Source organism: Hypanus sabinus, chromosome 8 (genome assembly GCF_030144855.1).
Source record: "Hypanus sabinus isolate sHypSab1 chromosome 8, sHypSab1.hap1, whole genome shotgun sequence".
In the NCBI taxonomy this organism is placed as follows: Eukaryota; Metazoa; Chordata; class Chondrichthyes; order Myliobatiformes; family Dasyatidae; genus Hypanus; species Hypanus sabinus.
The window spans coordinates 46656529-46678054 of record NC_082713.1 but is presented as its reverse complement, the minus strand read 5'-3'; the positions used below and the strand labels follow the sequence as shown (position 1 = coordinate 46678054).

The 21526-nt window shown below is 42.4% G+C and overlaps 1 protein-coding gene across 1 annotated transcript in view; it reads left to right on the top strand.

Annotated features, from left to right (window-relative positions):
• Positions 1 to 21526, top strand: part of frmpd3 (FERM and PDZ domain containing 3) — a 164582-nt gene that overhangs the window by 16930 nt on the left and 126126 nt on the right. Inside the window, exon 2 of the mRNA XM_059976397.1 lies at positions 2698 to 2800. Coding sequence (XP_059832380.1) covers positions 2698 to 2800 — 103 coding nt within the window. The remainder of the gene's footprint in view (positions 1 to 2697; positions 2801 to 21526) is intronic.

The following is a 21526-nucleotide window of genomic DNA, read 5'->3' as shown; positions in this document are numbered from 1 at the left end:
TTTAATGGCACTTGCCTTTTGGATCTAGGACAGATTCTCTGATATGATAATACCAAGGAATTTAAAGTTACTGACCCTCTCCAAATCTGATTCCCAGATGAGGACTGGCTGATTGTCCTCCAATGTCCTCCTCCTGTAGCCACTAATTGGCTCTTTAGTTCTAAAACCAAACCATCTTCTGACGTGAGTGAGAGGCTGTGGCACCATTCAGTCAGATTTTCAATCCCCCTCTTATATGCTGATTTGTCACCACCTTTGATTAGGCAAACAACAGAGGTGTCATCAGCAATTTGAATATGGCATTGGAGCCCATAGCTGCTGATCTGCAGCAGAGTTTCTGTTTGACCTCTGTACCTTGCCAGATTTAATCTAGAAAATTATTTTGGCCTCCTGCTGAAGAGTAGCCAGTTTGGATGCTTGGCCAACTGTATATGTAGCCTGGGCAATGTTAAAAAATTCTCATAATTTCTTCATAGTTCAAGTTATACAGGATTTAACATAGGCAAGCATTTACCCCAGCTGATCTCCAACTCTAAACTTCATCCTTCTATGTATCTACCTGTTTGCAGTCTCTCTGCTCCATTGTACTTCACGTGTGTATCACAACCCTTTCTAGATGTGTCAATGTATTTTTCTTCATCCCCCTTCATTAACATTGTCCATATTTTTCCATACTATGGAGCAGCCATCAACATTATTAGCGGATTCCTCCAGTTTCTAAATTAGATTAATTACATACATGCATTACATTAGATCAACAACACAAGCCCTGTGACAGATCACTTCTCCATTGCTTTAAATTCAAAGCCCATTTAATAACTTCTGTTTTCCATTTTCATTTTTCAATCTATTCTACAACAAGTTGTTAACTCCACCATTCTCAATCTTCATAAAGTGCTTGAGGAAATCGGCAGGTCAAGCAGCATCTACGAAGAGTCAATGTTTCACGCCAAGACCCAATGTTTCAGGCCGAGACCCCTTATCAGGACACGACTATTTATTCCTCTTCATGGATGCTGCCTGATCTGCTGAGTTGCTCCAGCACTTTATGTGGGTTACTCTAGATTTCCAGCATCTGCAGAAACTCTTTGTGTTTCCTAATATTTACCAAGTCTCTCTTTATGGCACCTTACTGAAGATTTCTGGAAGTCTCATTCCACTTCTGTTGCATTTCCTTTGCCTAATGTTTCTGTTGCATTCTCAGATAATGTACTGTGTGTTTAAGCATGGGGTCAAAGCATTATCAGTGAGAACATTCATAAAAATATGTGGAAGGGAGCCGCAAATGATCAGCTGTGGGTAAAAGGTTGGTATGAAGAATGCTGAAGGTGACAGTGGATGAAGCCATGAATGGGATGATGTGACAGGGACTGGATTCGTAAGGAAGTTTGGTGGTATGTGCTACGAGCAGTACTCTATTTGGAACTGGTTTTAAGGGAGGTTGGCATGATCAGAGAGAGAGCAGAAAGGATATGGTGAATGCTGTAATGGACCCATTATTGGGAAATATATGGAGGGAGCAGTGAACTGCATCATTATGGAGGTGGCTTGAAAAGGCAGCTGTATGCCTAGCCATCATCATGGGAGAGAGAAGAGGATCATGGCTTAGGCTCTGACCAACTCTGTAAGTGTAGGCTGGGGACTAAGGTGATTGAGGATTGGAGGATGTTGCCAAATGAAATGTTGTTCAGAATAATTTGGGAGGATGTGGCAGTAATATGAACTTTAGTCATTCCCGTAATGAGATACAGATTGTGACTAATAGGAAAAACCTGGAAAATGGTTGAGGTACCTGACCTGTTACCTTAACTACCTTTCTAGCATTCCAGCCCTCTACTCAAACTAGATCAGGGTAACTAATATTATGCTATGATCTTGTTCTGAATTCTGAGCTGCCTGCTGTTGTTTCATATTCACTTTCCCCAGAATGTTTGCTGCTCATCTTTTAGCACAAATTCTCATATATTTCCTATCCCTGATGAGAAGAGTCATACTCTGGCACACATGGTGCTTTGATGGATTCTGACACCTCTGCTATTTCCACACTAATACCTTAGAGAATTTATGGGAGTCATGCCATCTGGACCTCTTCAATTTAGTTAATGTATCTACTCTCTCATTTCTGCTTATTTTAATATCCCTCCAAATTTCTGCTGTTATCGCATCAGAAAAGGTTGCGGTAACCTCTCTGATCAGCATTCCTGCAGTTTCAAGACTGTGCTGTCTCCTAATGTTCATTTCATTATATTTAATCCTTCTGGGGCTCCATTACAATCCTAATCGTCGTTTCTGTGATGCACGTACCACTTAATTACATTACATCTTTTTTTATTTGTACAGTTTATGTTTACTTCTTGCCTTCCTTATTATCATTAACTCAAATAAAAACCATTATATCAATAGAAATAAAAATCAGAAGATGTAAAATGGACTGGAGATTGATGATCACCCATTTTACACAAGTGCGCACAATAAAAATTAATCCTATTTAATGGTAACTAATATACCCATTAGAATTTATCTATGTCATTCAATTATAGTGAAATATCTCATGGGAACAGTCCTTACAGGATTGAGCTGTAAAAATAACAACCATGTGATTTTTTTTGTTAGTAAGAAGCTTTACTTATTTAATTAATCTTATCTGAGACCCAACCCAATTTCACTTTGGAGTAAATGTCTGTATTTCTCTGTTAGGCGGTCCATCGGAGGGCAGACTCATCCCAGGCGATCAGATTCTAGCCATAAATGATGAGTACGTCAGCACTGCCCCGAGGGAAAGAGTCATAGACCTTGTAAGGTAATCATTTGTTTGTTCAGCCAGTTAACAACAAAACTTTGCATTTATACACATCATCTTTCATCTCCAACCATCAGGTCTCTTGGAATAGAGGCCAAGTTGCCTAACCTCAAACAATTTCTCTAATTCTCTGAAAGGCATTGATGACTTTAATCTGAGTGCTAAACCTTTGAAATCTTCAGTGGCATTTAAACGCCAACAGGAAAAAATTGTTCTTAGTAATATCATAAAACATTTTATCCATTTGGATATTAAATTTGGTGAACATATTGCAGTGAACTAACCATGAAAAGCCATATAAACCAGAGCAGTGGAGTCTCTTAATACTGTTAAAGTTACCTTAAAAGTTCTCTTTATTTTCTAATACAGTAGAGTAGAAATGCTAATAAAGATGTAAACAACCTTTGAATGTTGAGGCATGATTAATTATATTGCACACAAAAACTTGCATTTATCACTTTCAATTGCAGTATAGGAATCAGCTCTTCTTCTGAACTAAAATTAGATACATGGTTAAAATGATAATAGGTACCAACAGTGTAATGTAATTATTTTTTTAAATGTTAAGGCTACCTCAGTGTTTCTCTGACTTGGGATGGCATGTGGTCCAGCTGATTAGTATGAAATAAACTTTGTACTACCCAGGGGAGAGTGGCAGCAGGAATTGCCTTGATCCCATAAAGAAGCCTTACGTGACTGAAACTCAGAAGGGTTGTTTCTGTCTGAGATGTGCTCAATTGTTTAACAGTCTATGTTTCAAATCTCTCAAAGATTTGTTGAAGGGTCAATGTTTTAACTCATCTGGATAAAGGCTCTGCAGTTGAGCCATAACATTGACTGTTCACTTCCCTCCACAGATGCTGCATGAGCTGCTGAGTTCCTGCAGCTATTTGTTTTTCATACCGGCATCTGCAGTTTCTTGCGTCTCCATTTGAAAATAATAAATCAAATGGTGATCAATTCAAATACTTAAACCTGATTCAGCATGATACTCATTTTCTCAGGATCTTTCTTAGAATAACCATCACTTTGCTTAGCCTTAGAAATGTGGACTAAACACTTGGAACCTGACACACACACACTCTACCTAAGTTGTGCATCACTACCAATGCTCTGGCAATAACGGAAATATTTGAAGTGTTTAGACAGGAATTCCCAGCCTGGGGTCCACAGACCCCTCGGTTAATGGTAAGGGTCCATGGTTGGGAACCCTTGGTTTAGACAGAGCTTCAGGTGATCAGATTGTTCCGAGAACCCTGTTACAAGGAAAAACAATGATGCTATTTTGCAGGCAATTAGTATGGACTAAGGAACTAAGATTGCATCAAGGGAAGTGATCATCTGTGAAAGGAAATTGCAATCATTTCATGAAATCACAATAAATGAGGCTCACACACGTGGGCAGATCATATCATAATTTCTTTTACAGAATCTTTTAGAGGGGGTTCATGCTGGCATATGAGCTGACTGTTTATTGGCTACAGAAACAGAATGAGGGCACGGTAAAGTAGGGAAAATGGAAAAAATAGATTATGCATTGTAATAAGTCAAGTGCTGTTATCAACCCATTTTAAACACTACCAATGCAAAGTAGGTTAAATGTAATGACCACAGAAATAACATCAACTTAATCAGACTAATTTAGATACTTCTCACAAATACTAAGATTTCACACACACAAGCACCAGCACTTGACTCAGCTTCACTTACTCGCCCTATCGCCGGGCTGTTCCCATAACCTGTAGGCTCACTTTCAGAGACTCTTTGGCTTATGTTGTCAGTGTTTGGTGCTTGTTTAGTTATTATATTTTTTTTCTTTTGTATTTGCGCAGTTTGTTGTCTTTTGCACATTGGCTGTTTGTTTTGTTGGGAGTGCTCTTTCATTAAGTCTATTATGTTTCTTGGATTTATTGAGTATGCCCGCAAGAAAACAAATCTCAGGGTTGCACTTGGTGACATATCTGTACTTTGATAATAAATGTACTTTGAACTATTATTACTGATGGGAAGGCAGTTTAAGATGTCCGGCAAAGGTGCTCTTTGGACATCTGGTCCTTTCTTTCTCCAAACTTACTTGCTTCCTTGTCTCATCCAGCTGTTCCCGTTCCTCTGATAATCTGTCTTCATCCTCTTCCAATTTCCTGTCCTACTCCTTCTAATTCCCTTCTTTCCCTTCATCAATGCCATCTTCTTCTCATTTCCAATCCACTATATTTTCCCCATTCTTAACCATTATACTCTCCCCTTAACTTCTTGCCCACCATCCTGACCTGAAATCTTGCTGCCTGGCCTGATCTTGTCTCCACTTTTTTCTGCTCCTGTTCTCCTCTCTTCTCTTCCTGACATCAAGACCAAGTTAATGAAGAACGGGTTGCAATGGAATTATCTGGGAGTAAGTGGAGCCACAATATCGTATTTACAGTCAGAGGTCTGACAGGAACCAAAGAGAATGGCAATATGATACTCTGATTCTCTAGACGTGTTCTGAAGACCATGGCTTTCCATTCTACCAACTACACATTTTGTCAAATACTGGCTTTTAGCCACATTACACAGTGCACAAAACTCTATACATGTCAGTGATATTAAACTTGATTTTGATTCTGATTCTGAACTTAAGGTTCTTTACACATGTGTGGTTTAAAATAGAGCTCTGAAAATTATTCAGTCTCCCCGTTGTGCTTTGTAGAGCCTTCTCCAACAGAAATAATGGCAATCCACTAAGTTGACTTAAAATGATATATTTACACTCCAGTCTTGCTGTAAAGTACCTTGAAAGTGTTGTGTTTGACGTATGAAGTCTACAATTCTATCCAGACTATGGCTACTGTTTCCCAAATTCTCTGACCCTAAAGTACTAATTTCATGCATATTGATTGCAATGCTCTCAAATATCTATTTCAATATACAATAGATTATACTGTATTTTAATCTATTTGTGGTATTTCAATTTTAATCATAATCACATTTATATGTTTCAACCTCTGTAATGATGGAATGGTGGCACATTCCAATAGCTTCACTATTCCTTCAAAGTCCATGTCATTTTCAATTAAATTACCTCATCTACTCAATCTCTCCATATGAGGCAATCCACTCATGCCAGGAAGCATGTGAGAAAACAATGTTCACTGGGATCCCTGCAAGGTCAATATAATAATCCTTAGTTAAGGAGAGAGTTGTGCAGGTGTGGAATGCACTACCTCGGAAGACGGTGGAGGCCAATTCTCTGGATGCTTTCAAGAAGGAGCTAGATAGATATCTGATGGATAGGGGAATCAAGGGATATGGGGACAAGGCAGGGACTGGATATTGATAGTGAATGATCAGCCATGATCTCAGAATGGCGGTGCAGACTCGAGGGGCCGAATGGTCTACTTCTGCACCTATTGTCTATTGTCTATTGACCCCAAAGCTGTACACGGTACTCCCATGGTGATGTCATTAATGTCTTGGATATAGCGTTTGGCTCTCTTACATGTACATTTCAGATAATATTGATGCCAGTTTATTTGCACGTATGTATTTGAGTTATGTGTCACATTAGATCACCATGATTGTGAAGGAGTTAGCCACATGCATGTCCAATACCCACTGAACTTTGAAGAATGAGCAAATAATATTCAGAACTACAATTTTAAAACTCAACACTCGTAAAATTCTCTTAATCTTACACAGCTGAACAAACATTCAGTAGCATAAAGAACCCTCATTCCCCCTCACCTGTACCATTTCAGGAAAAAAAAATCAATTAATTTCATGTTAGTTGTCTATTCACTTTTACTGGCTGATGCTATGTTACTTCAGTGTTTACCACTTTCTAAAGTCCTTTAGCATTACAAAAGTCTCGGGGTAAGGTGTGGTAAAGACTCAGTACAAGGTTTCTGTATAATCCTGTTACTCCTTGGCAAGGATGCATTCCCCTGAGATTACAGAATGACTGGCAGATTGAGAGGCATCACTGGACAACAATGAGGAACAGAAATGGGCTCTCGGTAGAGTCCAGATCAGTCCAGATGCTTCAGTGTGTTGTAATCTGAGACATTCATGCTTCCAAAGGGACACTTGCACTGAAATCTCCCATCTGCTGCAGTCACAGAGCAGCAAAGGCCAAATTGTGATTTACCAGATAGGCGATAGCAAAGATCAGTTTACCATACCATCACTGGAAGGAAATAACTGACGCTCTCCATTTTAAGAAAGTCAACTGAATTTTATTCAACCTTGGATGATCGCAGCAGCATAAAGATAACGTGATTCACTGCGATTTCAGAGTGCAATTAACTGGATGCACATCAATTTGAAGCTACCGCTTGTCAACTCTGCGCTGAACTGGAAATGAAATGAATCTTATTCCCCATTAACATCTGGCTGGTGTAAAACCAAGGGCAGTACATCATGCAAATCATTGCCACTATCCTGTCTGTAGTCCTCTTCCCTTTGCCAGCAGCACATGAACCACTGCGACAAACAAATGTGTATACTGAATGATAAGGAATATTCACTGATGACGTGGCTGATGAAAAGCAATATTGAAAGCCACCCTGCACACGAGCTGTAAGGGAGCAACCTCTTGCCGTACTGAAACACACTCATTCTAGAAGAGCTCTCAGCAAGCAAATGTCAATATTTCTTGCGATCCTCTTCATAGTGCACCACCCTTGCTGTAACATCGTACACCGTGAATGGACACCTCTAGGCTTCACATGCCCAAGCAGTCTGAGGAGAAGCAGAAAGAGAAGGAAGTGGAGCAAACACTCTAGTTGCCCCTTTCTGACAAGGCTGGCCATGAATGGCTCATCATTAATCCAACTGCAGTAACAACACCACCACCAGTAGACCCTCTGTCAGCAACAACTGCCACCAAAAACTGAACATTACAAATAACGTTTATAAATGTCATATTCTATACAAAAATCAAGTGTCAATCCTTAAACAAGAGAAATTCTGCAGATACTGGAAATGCAAGCAACACACACACAATGGTGGAGGAACTCAGCAGACCAGGCAGCATCTATAGACAAGAGTACAGTTGACGTTTCAGGTCGAGACCCTTCATCAAGCATCTCAATGGTTCTAACGATCTACAGAACCTGCCGTCTACAATGCTGTCAGGCACAGAAGTCTCCAGGCCATGTTCCCCACCACCAACCCCAACAGCTCCTTGGGAGCATTGGAGCTGTTGGGGATCATAGACTGGAAACGTCCATGCCTGGCAGTGTTGGAGACGGCAGGTTCTGCAGACCATTAGAACCGTTGAGTTTGGCAGCAGGGACTGCAGTCTGGATTCCTCCTAATGAGGGGTCCCAGCCTGAAGTGTCAACTGTACTCTTCACTATAGATGCTGCCTGGCCTGCTGAGTCCTTGCAGCACTTTGACTGTGTTCCTTAGATAGCAGGGGCAGGGAGGGCTACGGATCCATTGCAAGTCAATGGTAGTAGTGTTGTAAGGAGGAGGCTGGAGCAACTCAAGAAGTGGATCCAAGTGCAGGACACAGGCACGGAGACTTGAGATGGGGATGGACTTGAACATGACTATGACCGGACTGGAACACGGAGCCCTGACCGGACTGGAACACGGAGCCCTGACCGGACTGGAACTCTGAGCCCTGACCGGACTGGAACACGGAGCCCTGACCGGACTGGAACACGGAGCCCTGACCGGACTGGAACACGGAGCCCTGACCGGACTGGAACTCTGAGCCCTGACCGGACTGGAACTCTGAGCCCTGACCGGACTGGAACTCGGAGCCCTGACCGGACTGGAACTCGGAGCCCTGACCGGACTGGAACACGGAGCCCTGACCGGACTGGAACTCTGAGCCCTGACCGGACTGGAACTCGGAGCCCTGACCGGACTGGAACTCGGAGCCCTGACCGGACTGGAACTCGGAGCCCTGACCGGACTGGAACTCGGAGCCCTGACCGGACTGGAACTCGGAGCCCTGACCGGACTGGAACTCGGAGCCCTGACCGGACTGGAACTCGGAGCCCTGACCGGACTGGAACACAGAGCCCTGACCGGACTGGAACTCGGAGCCCCGACCGGACTGGAACTCGGAGCCCTGACCGGACTGGAACTCGGAGCCCCGACCGGACTGGAACTCGGAGCCCTGACCGGACTGGAACTCGGAGCCCCGACCGGACTGGAACTCTGAGCCCCGACCGGACTGGAACTCTGAGCCCTGACCGGACTGGAACACAGAGCCCTGACCGGACTGGAACTCGGAGCCCCGACCGGACTGGAACTCTGAGCCCCGACCGGACTGGAACTCGGAGCCCTGACCGGACTGGAACTCGGAGCCCTGACCGGACTGGAACTCGGAGCCCTGACCGGACTGGAACTCGGAGCCCTGACCGGACTGGAACTCGGAGCCCTGACCGGACTGGAACTCCGAGCCCTGACCGGACTGGAACTCGGAGACCTGACCGGACTGGAACTCTGAGCCCCGACCGGACTGGAACTCCGAGCCCTGACCGGACTGGAACACAGAGCCCTGACCGGACTGGAACTCGGAGCCCTGACCGGACTGGAACTCGGAGCCCCGACCGGACTGGAACTCGGAGCCCCGACCGGACTGGAACTCGGAGCCCTGACCGGACTGGAACTCGGGGCCCTGACCGGACTGGAACTCGGGGCCTTGACCGGACTGGAACACAGAGCCCTGACCGGACTGGAACTCGGAGACCTGACCGGACTGGAACTCTGAGCCCTGACTGGACTGGAACTCTGAGCCCTGACCGGACTGGAACTCGGAGCCCTGACCGGACTGGAACTCGGAGCCCTAACCGGACAGGAACACGGAGCCCTGACCGGACTGGAACTCCGAGCCCTGACCGGACTGGAACTCGGGGCCTTGACCGGACTGGAACTCGGAGACCTGACCGGACTGGAACTCCGAGCCCTGACCGGACTGGAACTCGGAGCCCTGACCGGACTGGAACTCGGAGCCCTGACTGGACTGGAACTCGGAGCCCTGACCGGACTGGAACTCGGAGCCCTGACCGGACTGGAACACGGAGCCCTGACCGGACTGGAACTCGGAGCCCTGACCGGACTGGAACTCGGAGCCCTGACCGGACTGGAACTCGGAGCCCTGACCGGACTGGAACTCGGAGCCCTGACTGGACTGGAACTCGGAGCCCTGACCGGACTGGAACACAGAGCCCCGACCGGACTGGAACTCGGAGCCCTGACGGGAACTGGGACATGAAGCCCTGAACCTGGACTGAACTTGGAACTTGGAACATGGAGCCTGGAACTTGGAACATGGAGACACCAATACCAAACAAAGACAGACAATTCATATCTTGGGTCGGAAGACTGGCAAACGGCCAGCAATCCTCAGCTAGATACGAAGAGACAGAATTCCCAACTCGGAGTAGAGGGAAATGGCCAGACCTACTCAGCTGGGAACGAGACGACTAAACCAAACAACGACTGACAATACGAATCTTGACAGGGAGAAGCTCATGAAGACAGTCCCTTATTCTTAGCGGATCGGAAGACGGTCCCTTATTCTCGGCAGCTCAGAACTTGAACTTGACTCGGGCTCGGGACTTGCATAGCCACTCTACTGAGGTGACGAACCAGCAGCGAGTAGATGAAAGCTGGAGTTTTTATGCTGCCGGTTCGAATGAGGACCAGGTGCCCTAATCAAGGAGCCCAGTGGAACACAGGGAAAAGGAAATTAACCAAAATGAGTAGTTAACGGAACAGACCATGACAAGTAGGCAGTTTAAATGGTTTAATCATGGACTACTTGGACTGAAGAGCCTGTTTCTGTGCTGTACTTCTCTATGACTCTCTAATAGTAATTGTAACTGTTCACGAACTTGGGAACTTTGGTAATTTTCTGCTTTTATTTTTAACTCTCCCCTTTCCGAAGAAAAACAAGGGAGACCGGGATAAACGTGTGTACTGTGGCGACCCTTTTCCTGGCGTATCCGAACCGACTCACAATGTGATAGCCTACGGGGGTTTGCGAGCACAGAGCTTTGGAGCCTCTGCGCCATGGGGGGCCGGTTGACAGAGGCTTAAAAGTGAGGCTGAAGTTTTGGAATAAAGTTTTTTCCTTCGACTGCAGTTACCGACTCCGTGTCGTAATTTTAGCGCTGCGTGTAGCACACCGCTACAGTACTTTGTTTTTACTTTAGTGAGATATGCACATATGATGTAGCAGCTAATAATATATGTATGTCATTCTCGTACTTCTTACATGAAACCCATAATGAGTTATATAACAAGCAATGCACAATCAAACAATATATTTACAATATGACTCAAATATTACTGAAATATTAAATACACAACAGTTTCACTATTAATTGCATGAGCCTTGTCAATTGTATTTCAATTTTTTGGCTAGAAATTTGAATGCTGCATTAAAAGCAAATCATGATTTCCATTTTCCTGTTGTTATAGCACTGGATATTGTAAATTCAACAGCACTAAAATGACTTGGGGCTGTCATTTTTGATCACCAGATATTCCAATATTGAAGTAATCATATAAGAACACTTTTAATTGGAAAATAAGAAAAATAACTGGAAGTCTTGATGAATAAAATCTATTTTGTTGACTGTACTCTTAAGAAACATGAAACCTTGTACATGCACACAGACTTGATCTATGTATTCCCTTTATTGTGGCTTCTGAACGGAATACAAGAAAGCTCCAATGTCTCTGTATCTTTGATGAACAGTGCTCAGAATTTTAAGGTCGCACTTCTATGATCAAGACTTTTATAGATGAATTTTAAAACAAAAGCATGGATTCAGACACAAGCATCATTTACGAAAAGCAAAATGTAACCCATTGAGTAATGACAAACTTTTGTTATGCAAGAGTAAGTGACCTAGTACTCAGTACTGACACATGTTTGATAAATGAGACAGCATTTTGACTGATGTTTGATGTCTGTGAGTGACCTTCAGAAATGAAAGGGTTGGAGACATTGGTGGGAAGCAGTGTGCATTTCTAAACATACCTTTGGAACATTCATCAATAATTAATAGCATGAGCAGTGCTGCAGCTATGTTGCTGTAATCCAGAAGAATGCACTAATGCTCTCTTCCAATAACAATCTTGAACGACCACAATTCTGATTTTAGTAAAAGACCAATTTGCTCAGCTTATGGTCTTTAGGGATGAAAACCTGCTGCTAATGTTTGATTATGTGATTCATGTTGCAAACTGATGAGGATCATACTTAAGAATCCTCTGAAGTAGTCTTACAAGGGGTTTGGACGGTGAGGATTTGTGGCAATATGCCAAAGAATTGCAGCAATTCCAGATGGAGACCCATCACTATCTCCTCAAAGTCCACTCTGAGTGGGCAATAATGCCCCCATTCCAGAACTCTCAGAAACGCCCAAGAATGTTTTTCATTTAAGAAAGAGAACACAGGATTTTAATTTTTAATAACATATGACAAAATTGAAATTAACTAGGCTTTATTGCTCAATTACTCAGGTAACTTTCAATTCCTACTTTCCAGATTGGTATTTGAATCTACTGTTAGTCTGTCAGCTACAATAATGAGCCCTTCCCTTGGAGTAAAAATAGGAATGGAAAAATAAAATAGAATGAAAAGGCTGAAGAAGAGAAAGAGAACATTTACATTGCATCATAAAGCTTTCCCAGATATTCTTTTGTTCATCATCCAAGATTTTATTTGTATTTGGGGGAAAAAACTATAGTATTTCTTAAAGTAATATTAACTTAACCAAGCTTAATACTTAGTAACTATACAGAACAGAAGGCCGTTCAGCCCTTTGGGTCAATGCCAGCTCCCTGTAGATTAATCCTATCAGTCCCATCTCCTATAGCTCGAGGGAATTTACTCTCTCTCACGTGCCCATCAATTTTATTTTAGATACCTTTTGCCACTTACCTACACTAAGAAGCAACTTACATTAGTTAATGACCCTCCCAGCACATCTTTGGATCTGGAAGAAAACTGCAGAACCCATCAGAACCCAGAGTCACAAGGAGAACATGCAAGCTTCACACAGATAACACGAATGAAAGCAGGTCCATAGAGTTCAGCTCTTCCATACCAGATCACAAACGGTATAAGCAAATTGCTTCTCTTGCTGTCTATTTACTGACTATTTTTCTCTGCCTTTCAAGCTCAATTTAGTTTCAGCCATCATGTTGCAGTTCTGCTTTTCTCCTTTCTGAGCCTCAGCTTCCCAACTGCCTGCCAAATCATTCCCAACAACGTGGCAGATCAGCTTTGGAAGATTAGCTTTATTTGTCACATGTACAGTGAAATGCATTCTTTGCATCAAATCAAATCAGTGAGGATTGGGAAACCTGCAAGTATCACCATGTTTCCAGCACCAGCATTGCGTGCCTAAAACTCACTAACCCTAATTGTACATCTTTCTGGCTATGGGAGAATATACAAACTCCTTACAGTGGTGGGAATCAAACTCTGATCTTACAGCCGCTGCTGTAAAATGCTGCACTAACTGCAATGCTACTGTGCTGCCCCAACCAAATATATCCATGGAGATATTAGTCCTTTTGAGGTACAATCTATGTAAACGTCTAATGTTCTCAAAGATGGTCTTAATACTGCAGTATTCCGAATCCTTCTACTCAATACAATCTCTCTGTCCACACATTCAGCTGCACTTTCCACCAAATACTGTAGTCACCAGCATCTGGAAGTTGCAACCATTGAGGTCCTGTTTCTTAATCTCTTTCCCACCTCCTTTAAATATGCCTGCCATGTCTCCTCCGTTTTCCTACCTATGTTGCAGATGCCTGCATGAAGACAAACCTCCAGCTGATCTCCCACTCCAAACTGTTCTGCAGCCACTCGATGATAACGTTCTCTCAGCCATCAAATTGTAAACATGCTATTCTAGTATTACATCTGCAACCACAAAAATGACTCTGTGTATTCTCATTACAAAATCCATTATTGTAGTTCCTCTCTTGAACTTTCACTTCCAATGAACTCAGACACTCTTGACACTGATGTCTAGGCTCTGGCTGCACTTTCCATGGTATCCTCTTCAGCCATCATATTCAAAGCCTGGTTAGAGACCAGGATGGCATCATGATCTCCTATATACCAAAGGGTACAGCTCTGGCAAAGGGCTTCAACCCGAAACATTGACATCTCCTAAAACTAAATTTCAATGAAAAACACAGATGGATCACAATGTCAGCTGTTCCCAAGCTCCTACTCGTCTAATTACTGACATTGTCTTCATCTCTGGTGTCCAGACCACGGAAGCATGTTGAAGTTCCTTCATGGCACAGGGTACATATCTAACAGGAAAGAGGTGCCTTACCATGATTATTTCCACTTAGATTAGCTCACTGAGTTTAAATAGTAATACCTCTGCCCCATCCCCTCCAATGTCCTTACATTTATGGACAGCACAGTAGTGTAATGGATAGTGTAACACAACTGCAACAATAACGATGGGGTTCAATTCTTGCCACTATCTGTAAGGAGTTTGCACATTCTCACAGTGACCGCAACGGTTTCTTCCAGGTACTCCAGTTTGTTCCTCCATTGCAAAGATGTATTGCTGGAGGAAAATTGCTGAAGGATATCAGCAGGCCAGGCAGCATCTATGGAAATATTTTCTCTTGTTTGTGATTGGGTTTCCATAGATGCTGCCTGGCCTGCTGAGTTCCTCCAGCATTTTGCGTGAGTTACTCTGGACTTACAGCATCTGCATATGTCCTTTTGTTTGTGATTGATTAATAAGTCAATCGGTCACATGGGCATAATTGGGTGGTGCGGGTTTGATAAGCTGGAAGGGACTGTTACCGTGCTGTATCTCCAAATAAATAAAACAGCTGATTTTTGTAACTTATTTATACCTGAGTTTCAGCTAAAAGCAACATAATTCAATGTTCAGTAGTTCAGGATGGATAAATTGTATCTTGAATTCATAAACATAACTCAACGGGAGTTAGAAAAGAAAGTTGAATACATTGTCCTACTTTATGTTTGAAATATAAATTGCAAAGTAATATATTCAGGTATGACTAGACTGCAGAATTATTGACAAAATACCATGCAAATACATGAGGCAATGTCTTGCATTTGTAAGAGGAATAGTGTTTTTCCACCGACAATGCTTTGTATATGAGGTAATACACTACCTTAAAATGTCATTCGCAAAATGGGTGTATCCTGTGCAACATAATGCATAGGCCTGATGTATAAATTGGCTTTTATTACCTGTTAAACTGTTGCATTATCAGGTTAATGTTATCATGATAATGAGGTACAAACTGTTTTGGCAACAAGAGAACAGGATTGGCACTTCATTGTAACAGAAGTGGGATGTTGGCTCATATGGGCTTGCAATAACCAGGTAGGACCATTTTGTAGAGCCAGACTGATTTTTTCCCTCAAATTGATGACATGGGCAAAATTACATGATAAAAGGTAGAACAGTAACTCATGGGACTGGACAGATTTGAGTCATGTTGACAGTTAAATGCAGAAATCTGCATGGAATCCAAATACAATTTAAACCTACACACACAAAATGCTGGTGGAACACAGCAGGCCAGGCAGCATCTATAGGAAGAAGTACAGTCGACGTTTCGGGATGAGACCCTTCGTCAGGACTAACAGAAAAAAGAGATAGTAAGAGATTTGAAAGTGGGAGGTGGAGGGGGAGACCCGAAATGATAGGAGAAGACAGGAGGGGAAGGATGAAGCTAAGAGCTGGGAAGTTGATTGGCAAAAGGGATACAAGGCTAGAGAAGGGGGAGTATCATAGGACGGAAGGTCTTGGAAGAAAGAAAGGGAGAGGGGAGCACCAGAGGAAGATGGAGAACAGGCAAGGAGTTATTGTGAGAGGGAAAAAAAAAATATATATATATATATATATATATACACACACACACATATATATATATATATATATAATAAATAATAGGGATGAGGCCAAAATATCGACTGTACTTCTTCCTATAGATGCTGCCTGGCCTGTTGCGTTCCACCAGCATTTTGTGTGTGTGTGTGTTGCTTGAATTTCCAGCATCTGCAGATTTTCTCCTGTTGACAATTTAAACGATGCCCATTTCCTATTTAAATAGCAGCGTAGTGGCACAGCTGGTACAACCACTGCCAGACGGCACCAGAGAGCAGGGTTCAATCCTGGCCTCTGCTGCTCTCTGTGTAGACTTGGCATGTTCTCCCTATGACCACGGTGATCTCTAGTAGGACTTCTGCCTCATAGCTCTTGCGAGCCAGGTTCAAATCCAATCATTGTGGTTGTCAGTGCAGAGGTTATACATTCTCCCTGTGACCAGTGCTTTACATGCTGAGCCTGATGCCAAGCCATGGTCAGATAGCTGATCATTACAACTTCTCTGTGTCCGCCAGTACCTCCAGAACTACACCTGGACCCTCATGACCATGGCTATAACATTATTGTCTAGAACAAATTGTTCATAGCTAGTGAAAGAGAAACTGTTGTCTTTTTTTTATTCAATGCAGCTGTGTTTAGCTTCAGACAGCACAGTTCAATGATTCTTCATCTGAATGTTGCATGCTGCTGTTTGGTTGCTAGGTGATCTCAATTTTCATTTGAGGGTCCTTGCATACAGACTTTAAGGGCAGCTTCTTCTGACTACTAAGGCAGTAGGCCTGTTATATAATTATCACCAAAAAAAAAAGCAACACCCCAGAAAAGCAAGATACTACAAAGGGGAGAACAGGCAGAGAAACTCAATAACGGTAAGAGACATTGAGTATTTCAAATGATACAGGTAAAGGAGATATTTAGCTTTTATCACTAAATTTGCTTAAATAGCTTTAACCAAAACTGATCTTTCTCCCTGGATTGATTCATTTGTTGCTGCATAAACATTTCCCATTGCTTTGGCTGCTTACTGCTTGGTGCACATGGGATCAGAACATGCTTCTTGGTTACTTGTGCAACTACATGGCTACGGCAGATTCTGGTTGTTCATCCATCGTCGTCGATGAAGACCTCGACACCATTTTGATTATGATAACGATGTCGAGACTAGCACTTGATTTGGATTTAAGTGAGGGAGAGTTGCGCAGTGTCAGCCTCACTCTCTCTTCCCAATTCCCATCTGGATCCAGTGGCAAGACAGAGTCAAGACGGCTGGGGATGGGACTAGGCGCAGTGTATGACCAGGATATCTTCTGTTTCTTTTCATGCTCTATGCGTTCCACAACATTTGCAGAGACCATCTTCTTGACCATTGGACCTTCCATTGGTCTCGTCTGCTCAATCCGCCGGAGTCTATCTTCACCTGCTGGGATAGACAACCCCCTATCTCACCAAGGGTTTGAAACCTATCGGCTACCCTCACCTGGTTTAGCCAGCTTCTCGAAGCAATTGCCCAAGGTGTAGCTGCTGTCGCATGCAAACAACTATGGGGAGCCACAGGTGAGAGCTGAGTGCCAGGTGGGGTCCAAAGGTGGACAAACCGCCTGAAAAGGTCGCGACATATTCCCCCAGCAGAGGTGCTACCGCTCCTTGAAACCCCATACACCCCATGGCAGATTAACTTTGCATTAAACTTCCTTCTCGAATTTGGTTCAAAGAGACTTAAACAACCCCAAGTTTCAGAAATATATTAAAATGCACAGCTGCTACTGTACAGTGTGTAAAATGTAAGTAACTGAGGACAATTTGTTAAGTTACGACAAATTAATACAATGAAAATGTCAAATAACGTCAAATGATAAAGATGCATTGATGAAGTGATAGGTTTAATGTGTCATTCTTGACCAAGAATGGAAAGGAAGGAATATCAGAGCACATCCTACTGATCCATGTTGGTTCCAATTGGACATTGCACTCTAAGAAAGTAACCAGTTTGATAGAATCCCTTTCTGGTACACTTTGCAAAATCTACTTTATCAGGGTTATTTAACAACATTGCAGAAGTCATCCTACACTTAGTTATATTCAGATAGCAACATGCAAGTACACATAAACAACCCTGCTCGACAAACTGTAGCCTTCTAAAGACAGGCATTTCAGGGAGGTGACCAAAGAAATATATACTCTGCCGAATGAGGGCTTGCAGCTTGATGTGGATCCAGCTCATCTGCATTCCGACAGGTTTCATCCATCAGGAAATTTTCAAAGTGGAGGAGAGAAAATGATGTGCAGATATTGTTTCACAAGGTAGAAAGATTATCACAACTATTATTAATCTATTCCTTACGCTTCATGGTTTCAGCCTCAACTGCCAAACTTATCATAACAAAATATAAAATAATAAGCAATGCCAGAGCAGACTTCATTTACTTGTGATCTTGTATTCACTGATCACTAAACCTTTGCATAATAAGGTGTTTTTGTTTCTAAATTTGTCCACCTAACACTGCAGCTTCTTCTTATGCTTTGCCTTGTAAATAGCTCTATTTATTGGGATCTCGACTTCTGTCACTAAAACCTTTGACCTTTCAGCAGGAGTCCATTTCCAAGATGGAAAAATACTTTAGATGATGTTCAGTTCATTGAAAAGACATAGCACATTGAATGGTGATGGATCAGAATAAATTTCCTTAGTGATAGGCAGAAAAAGTTATAGCTCAAAATTATGTGAAGAAACTGAGAGATATTTGGCTGTTGATATTTACAAACCTCACTATTCAAAATGTGCAAAAGCAGGGAATTCATTATTTGGTAATTCATGCCTCTTCGGTAATTTTTCATACTGTTACATTAAGGAGTTTACACATTTTGTTATTTAACAGTCACAAACTATTTCAGCCAATCACTTTTTTTTTGCCCTTACGCTTTGGGAGTGTGTCACTATTGAATTTAGTTTTACAATAGTATTTTCTTTGAAAGGTGTGACACGATGGACACTGCACATCTCCACTGAAGGAATTTGAAAAGAAGTTTGTAAGCGAACCCCTCAAAAACAGTGGAGTAAGTGTCTTTTAATCAGCTGCTGGAAAATATATACGACTAGAGTTTCTGCTTGGTTACATCAATAATATCAGCACAATCTGGGTGGATCTGGCCAAACCAACACAAGATATTGGTGATTTTAAACATGAGTTAAATACAAGGTCCCTTGCTTTTGCATGTTCCACTTAATTTTAGGCCACTTCCATGTTGATTTCTCTTACATTTAGCATCTCCCCACATTTGTGCCTCCCCATCACACATATTGCCCACTTCCCAAGTTGAAATTGAGATTTCAGCCACTGTGGTAGTTGCTAAACAATCTTAAAATTGTACTTATTTGCTTAGATGTTCAACATAGTTTAAATATTTAAATTTAACATTAAAATATATTCAGTAATCACAAAATACATCACCATGGAGACCACCAATACTTCAGTATTGTTTCTTTAATGTCAAATTCATTGATTTTAAATCCAATTGCCAGTCAATTTTGGACTGGATTCACTTATCTACAATATTTATTTTGAGTGATATACTAATTTCAATGTTAGCATTAAGAATGGTGCAAGTTTCTGGAGTACTTCAAAGAATATATTTGATGGAAAGATAAACAAAAGAAATTATATTCTGATACACTACTCAATTATGTTTGCTCATTGATAAATCCAAGGCATAAATTCACCTTTAGTTGCATACACTAATCCTGCAATGTATTAGCAACTGTGTTTTGCATCCTGCTACTGAAATTTGACTCCTCTGAAATCAATGAAAGGAAATACCCATCAAATCATATAAATAAACACATGACGTCTGCATGTGACAGAGAAAGCAGATAACTATATTTCCCATGTTTTTTTTCTTAGTTAAGATTAAGTATACAAACGTAAGAAAATATTCTGCATCTGGATCTCTAAGGTGGCACATGAAAATATAAATTTGTTATGGTGCAGGACATGCACTTTGTTACCCTATGAGGTGACTCACTCTAGATCCATATAACACAAGGATTATGATGCCGTGCATCTGCTGAATTGAGCCGGATGTGCTGCTGACCAAGTCTTCCATTTGTGATCTGCACTGAGAGAGCCAAGTGCATTGATGATGGTCTCATAGGAAATGTACAAACTTAACTCAAAGCCTTTTGTCCAAGGCATTTTCATTCAAGCCGTTTGACCGCCCTTCCTCTATGTACGCTGAAAAGCTCTCAAGAGAGCAGTGATGTTGCCTTGTTGCCTTTCATAATCTCAGAACCATTGACACTGTTTGGTAGCTAAATGCAGAAACTCTTTATTGAGACAGTTCTTTAATGAAACACGTTTGCTTGTAATGCTGAGGCATGGTTGCCTGCAAGCTACTTGCAGCTTTTAGTGTTGGTATTCTTCATTTTTTGCAGAAATAATTGCAAGTGAAGCCTACTTATTTCGAAGGGAATGATCGTGCTCATATGTTAAGCTCTCACTATGGATACTGAAAACTGAAGCCAGTTGGTGCCAGTCGTCAGAGTCAGAGTCCTAGTTAATATATCCCTACTAGGATGCAGCAATTGTACAGAGGGCTCCTCCAACAGAATTGCTAGATAATAAACTTGAGCTATGAACGCATTCTAAGAAGGACTACTTCCACAGATGTTTGGCTACATGCTCCTAGATTGCTACCTCCTTTGATCCCTATTCCTTCATTTACTTTTGTTGGAATTCTTCAAGCAATATCTGAACCCGAAATGTAAAGTTATGCTTAATGTAAGCATCCAATCTCTCTGACCAAGCTGTGCCGAACATGCCCTTACCTTAGAAATTACCTAGGGAAACCCATAGCCCTCTATTTTTCTGAACTCCATGCACCTGTCCAGGAGTCTCTTAGAAGACCCTATCATATCCACCTCTATCACCTTCACCGGCAGCCCATTCCATGCACTCACCACTCTGCGTAAAAAACTTGCCCCTGACATCTCCTCTGTACCTACTTCCAAGCACCTTAAAACTGTGCACTCTCGTGCTAGCCATTTCAACCCTGGGAAAAAGCCTCTGATCATGTGGATAGTCAATGCCTCTCATCATCTTTTACGCCTCTATCAGGTCACCTCTGAACCTCCTTTGCTCCAAGGAGAAAAGACCAAGATCACTCAACCTATTCTCATAAGGCATGCTCCCCAATCCAGGCAACATCCTTGTAAATCTCCTCTGCACCCTTTCTATGATTTCCACAGCCTTCCTATAATGAGGCGACCAGAACTGAGCACAGTCCTCCAAGTGGGGTCTGACCAGGGTCCTATATAGCTGTAACATTACCTCCTGGGTCCTAAAGTCAATCTCACCAGTGATGAAGGCCAATGAACAGTATGCCTTCTTAACCTGCGCAGCAGCTTTGAGTGTCCTGTGGACTCAAATCCCAAGATCCCTCTGATCCTCCACACTGCAAGAGTCTTACCATTAATACTATATTCTGCCATCATATTTGATCTACCAAAATGAACCACCTCACACTTATCCGGGTTGAACTCCATCTGCCACTTCTCAGCCCAGTTTTGCATCCTATCAACGTCCTGCTGTAACCGCTGACAGTCCTCCACACTATCCACAACACCCCCAACCTTGTGTCATCAGCAAATTTACTAATCCATCCCTCCACTTTCTCATCCAGGTCATTTATAAAAATCATGAAGAGCAAGGGTCCTAGAACAGATCCCTGAGGCACACCACTGGTCACCGACCTCCATGCTGAATATGACTTGTCTACAACCACTCTTTGCCTTCTGTGGGCAAGCCAGTTCTGGATCCACAAAGTAATGTCCCCTTGGATCCCATGCCTCCTTACTTTCTCAATAAGCCCT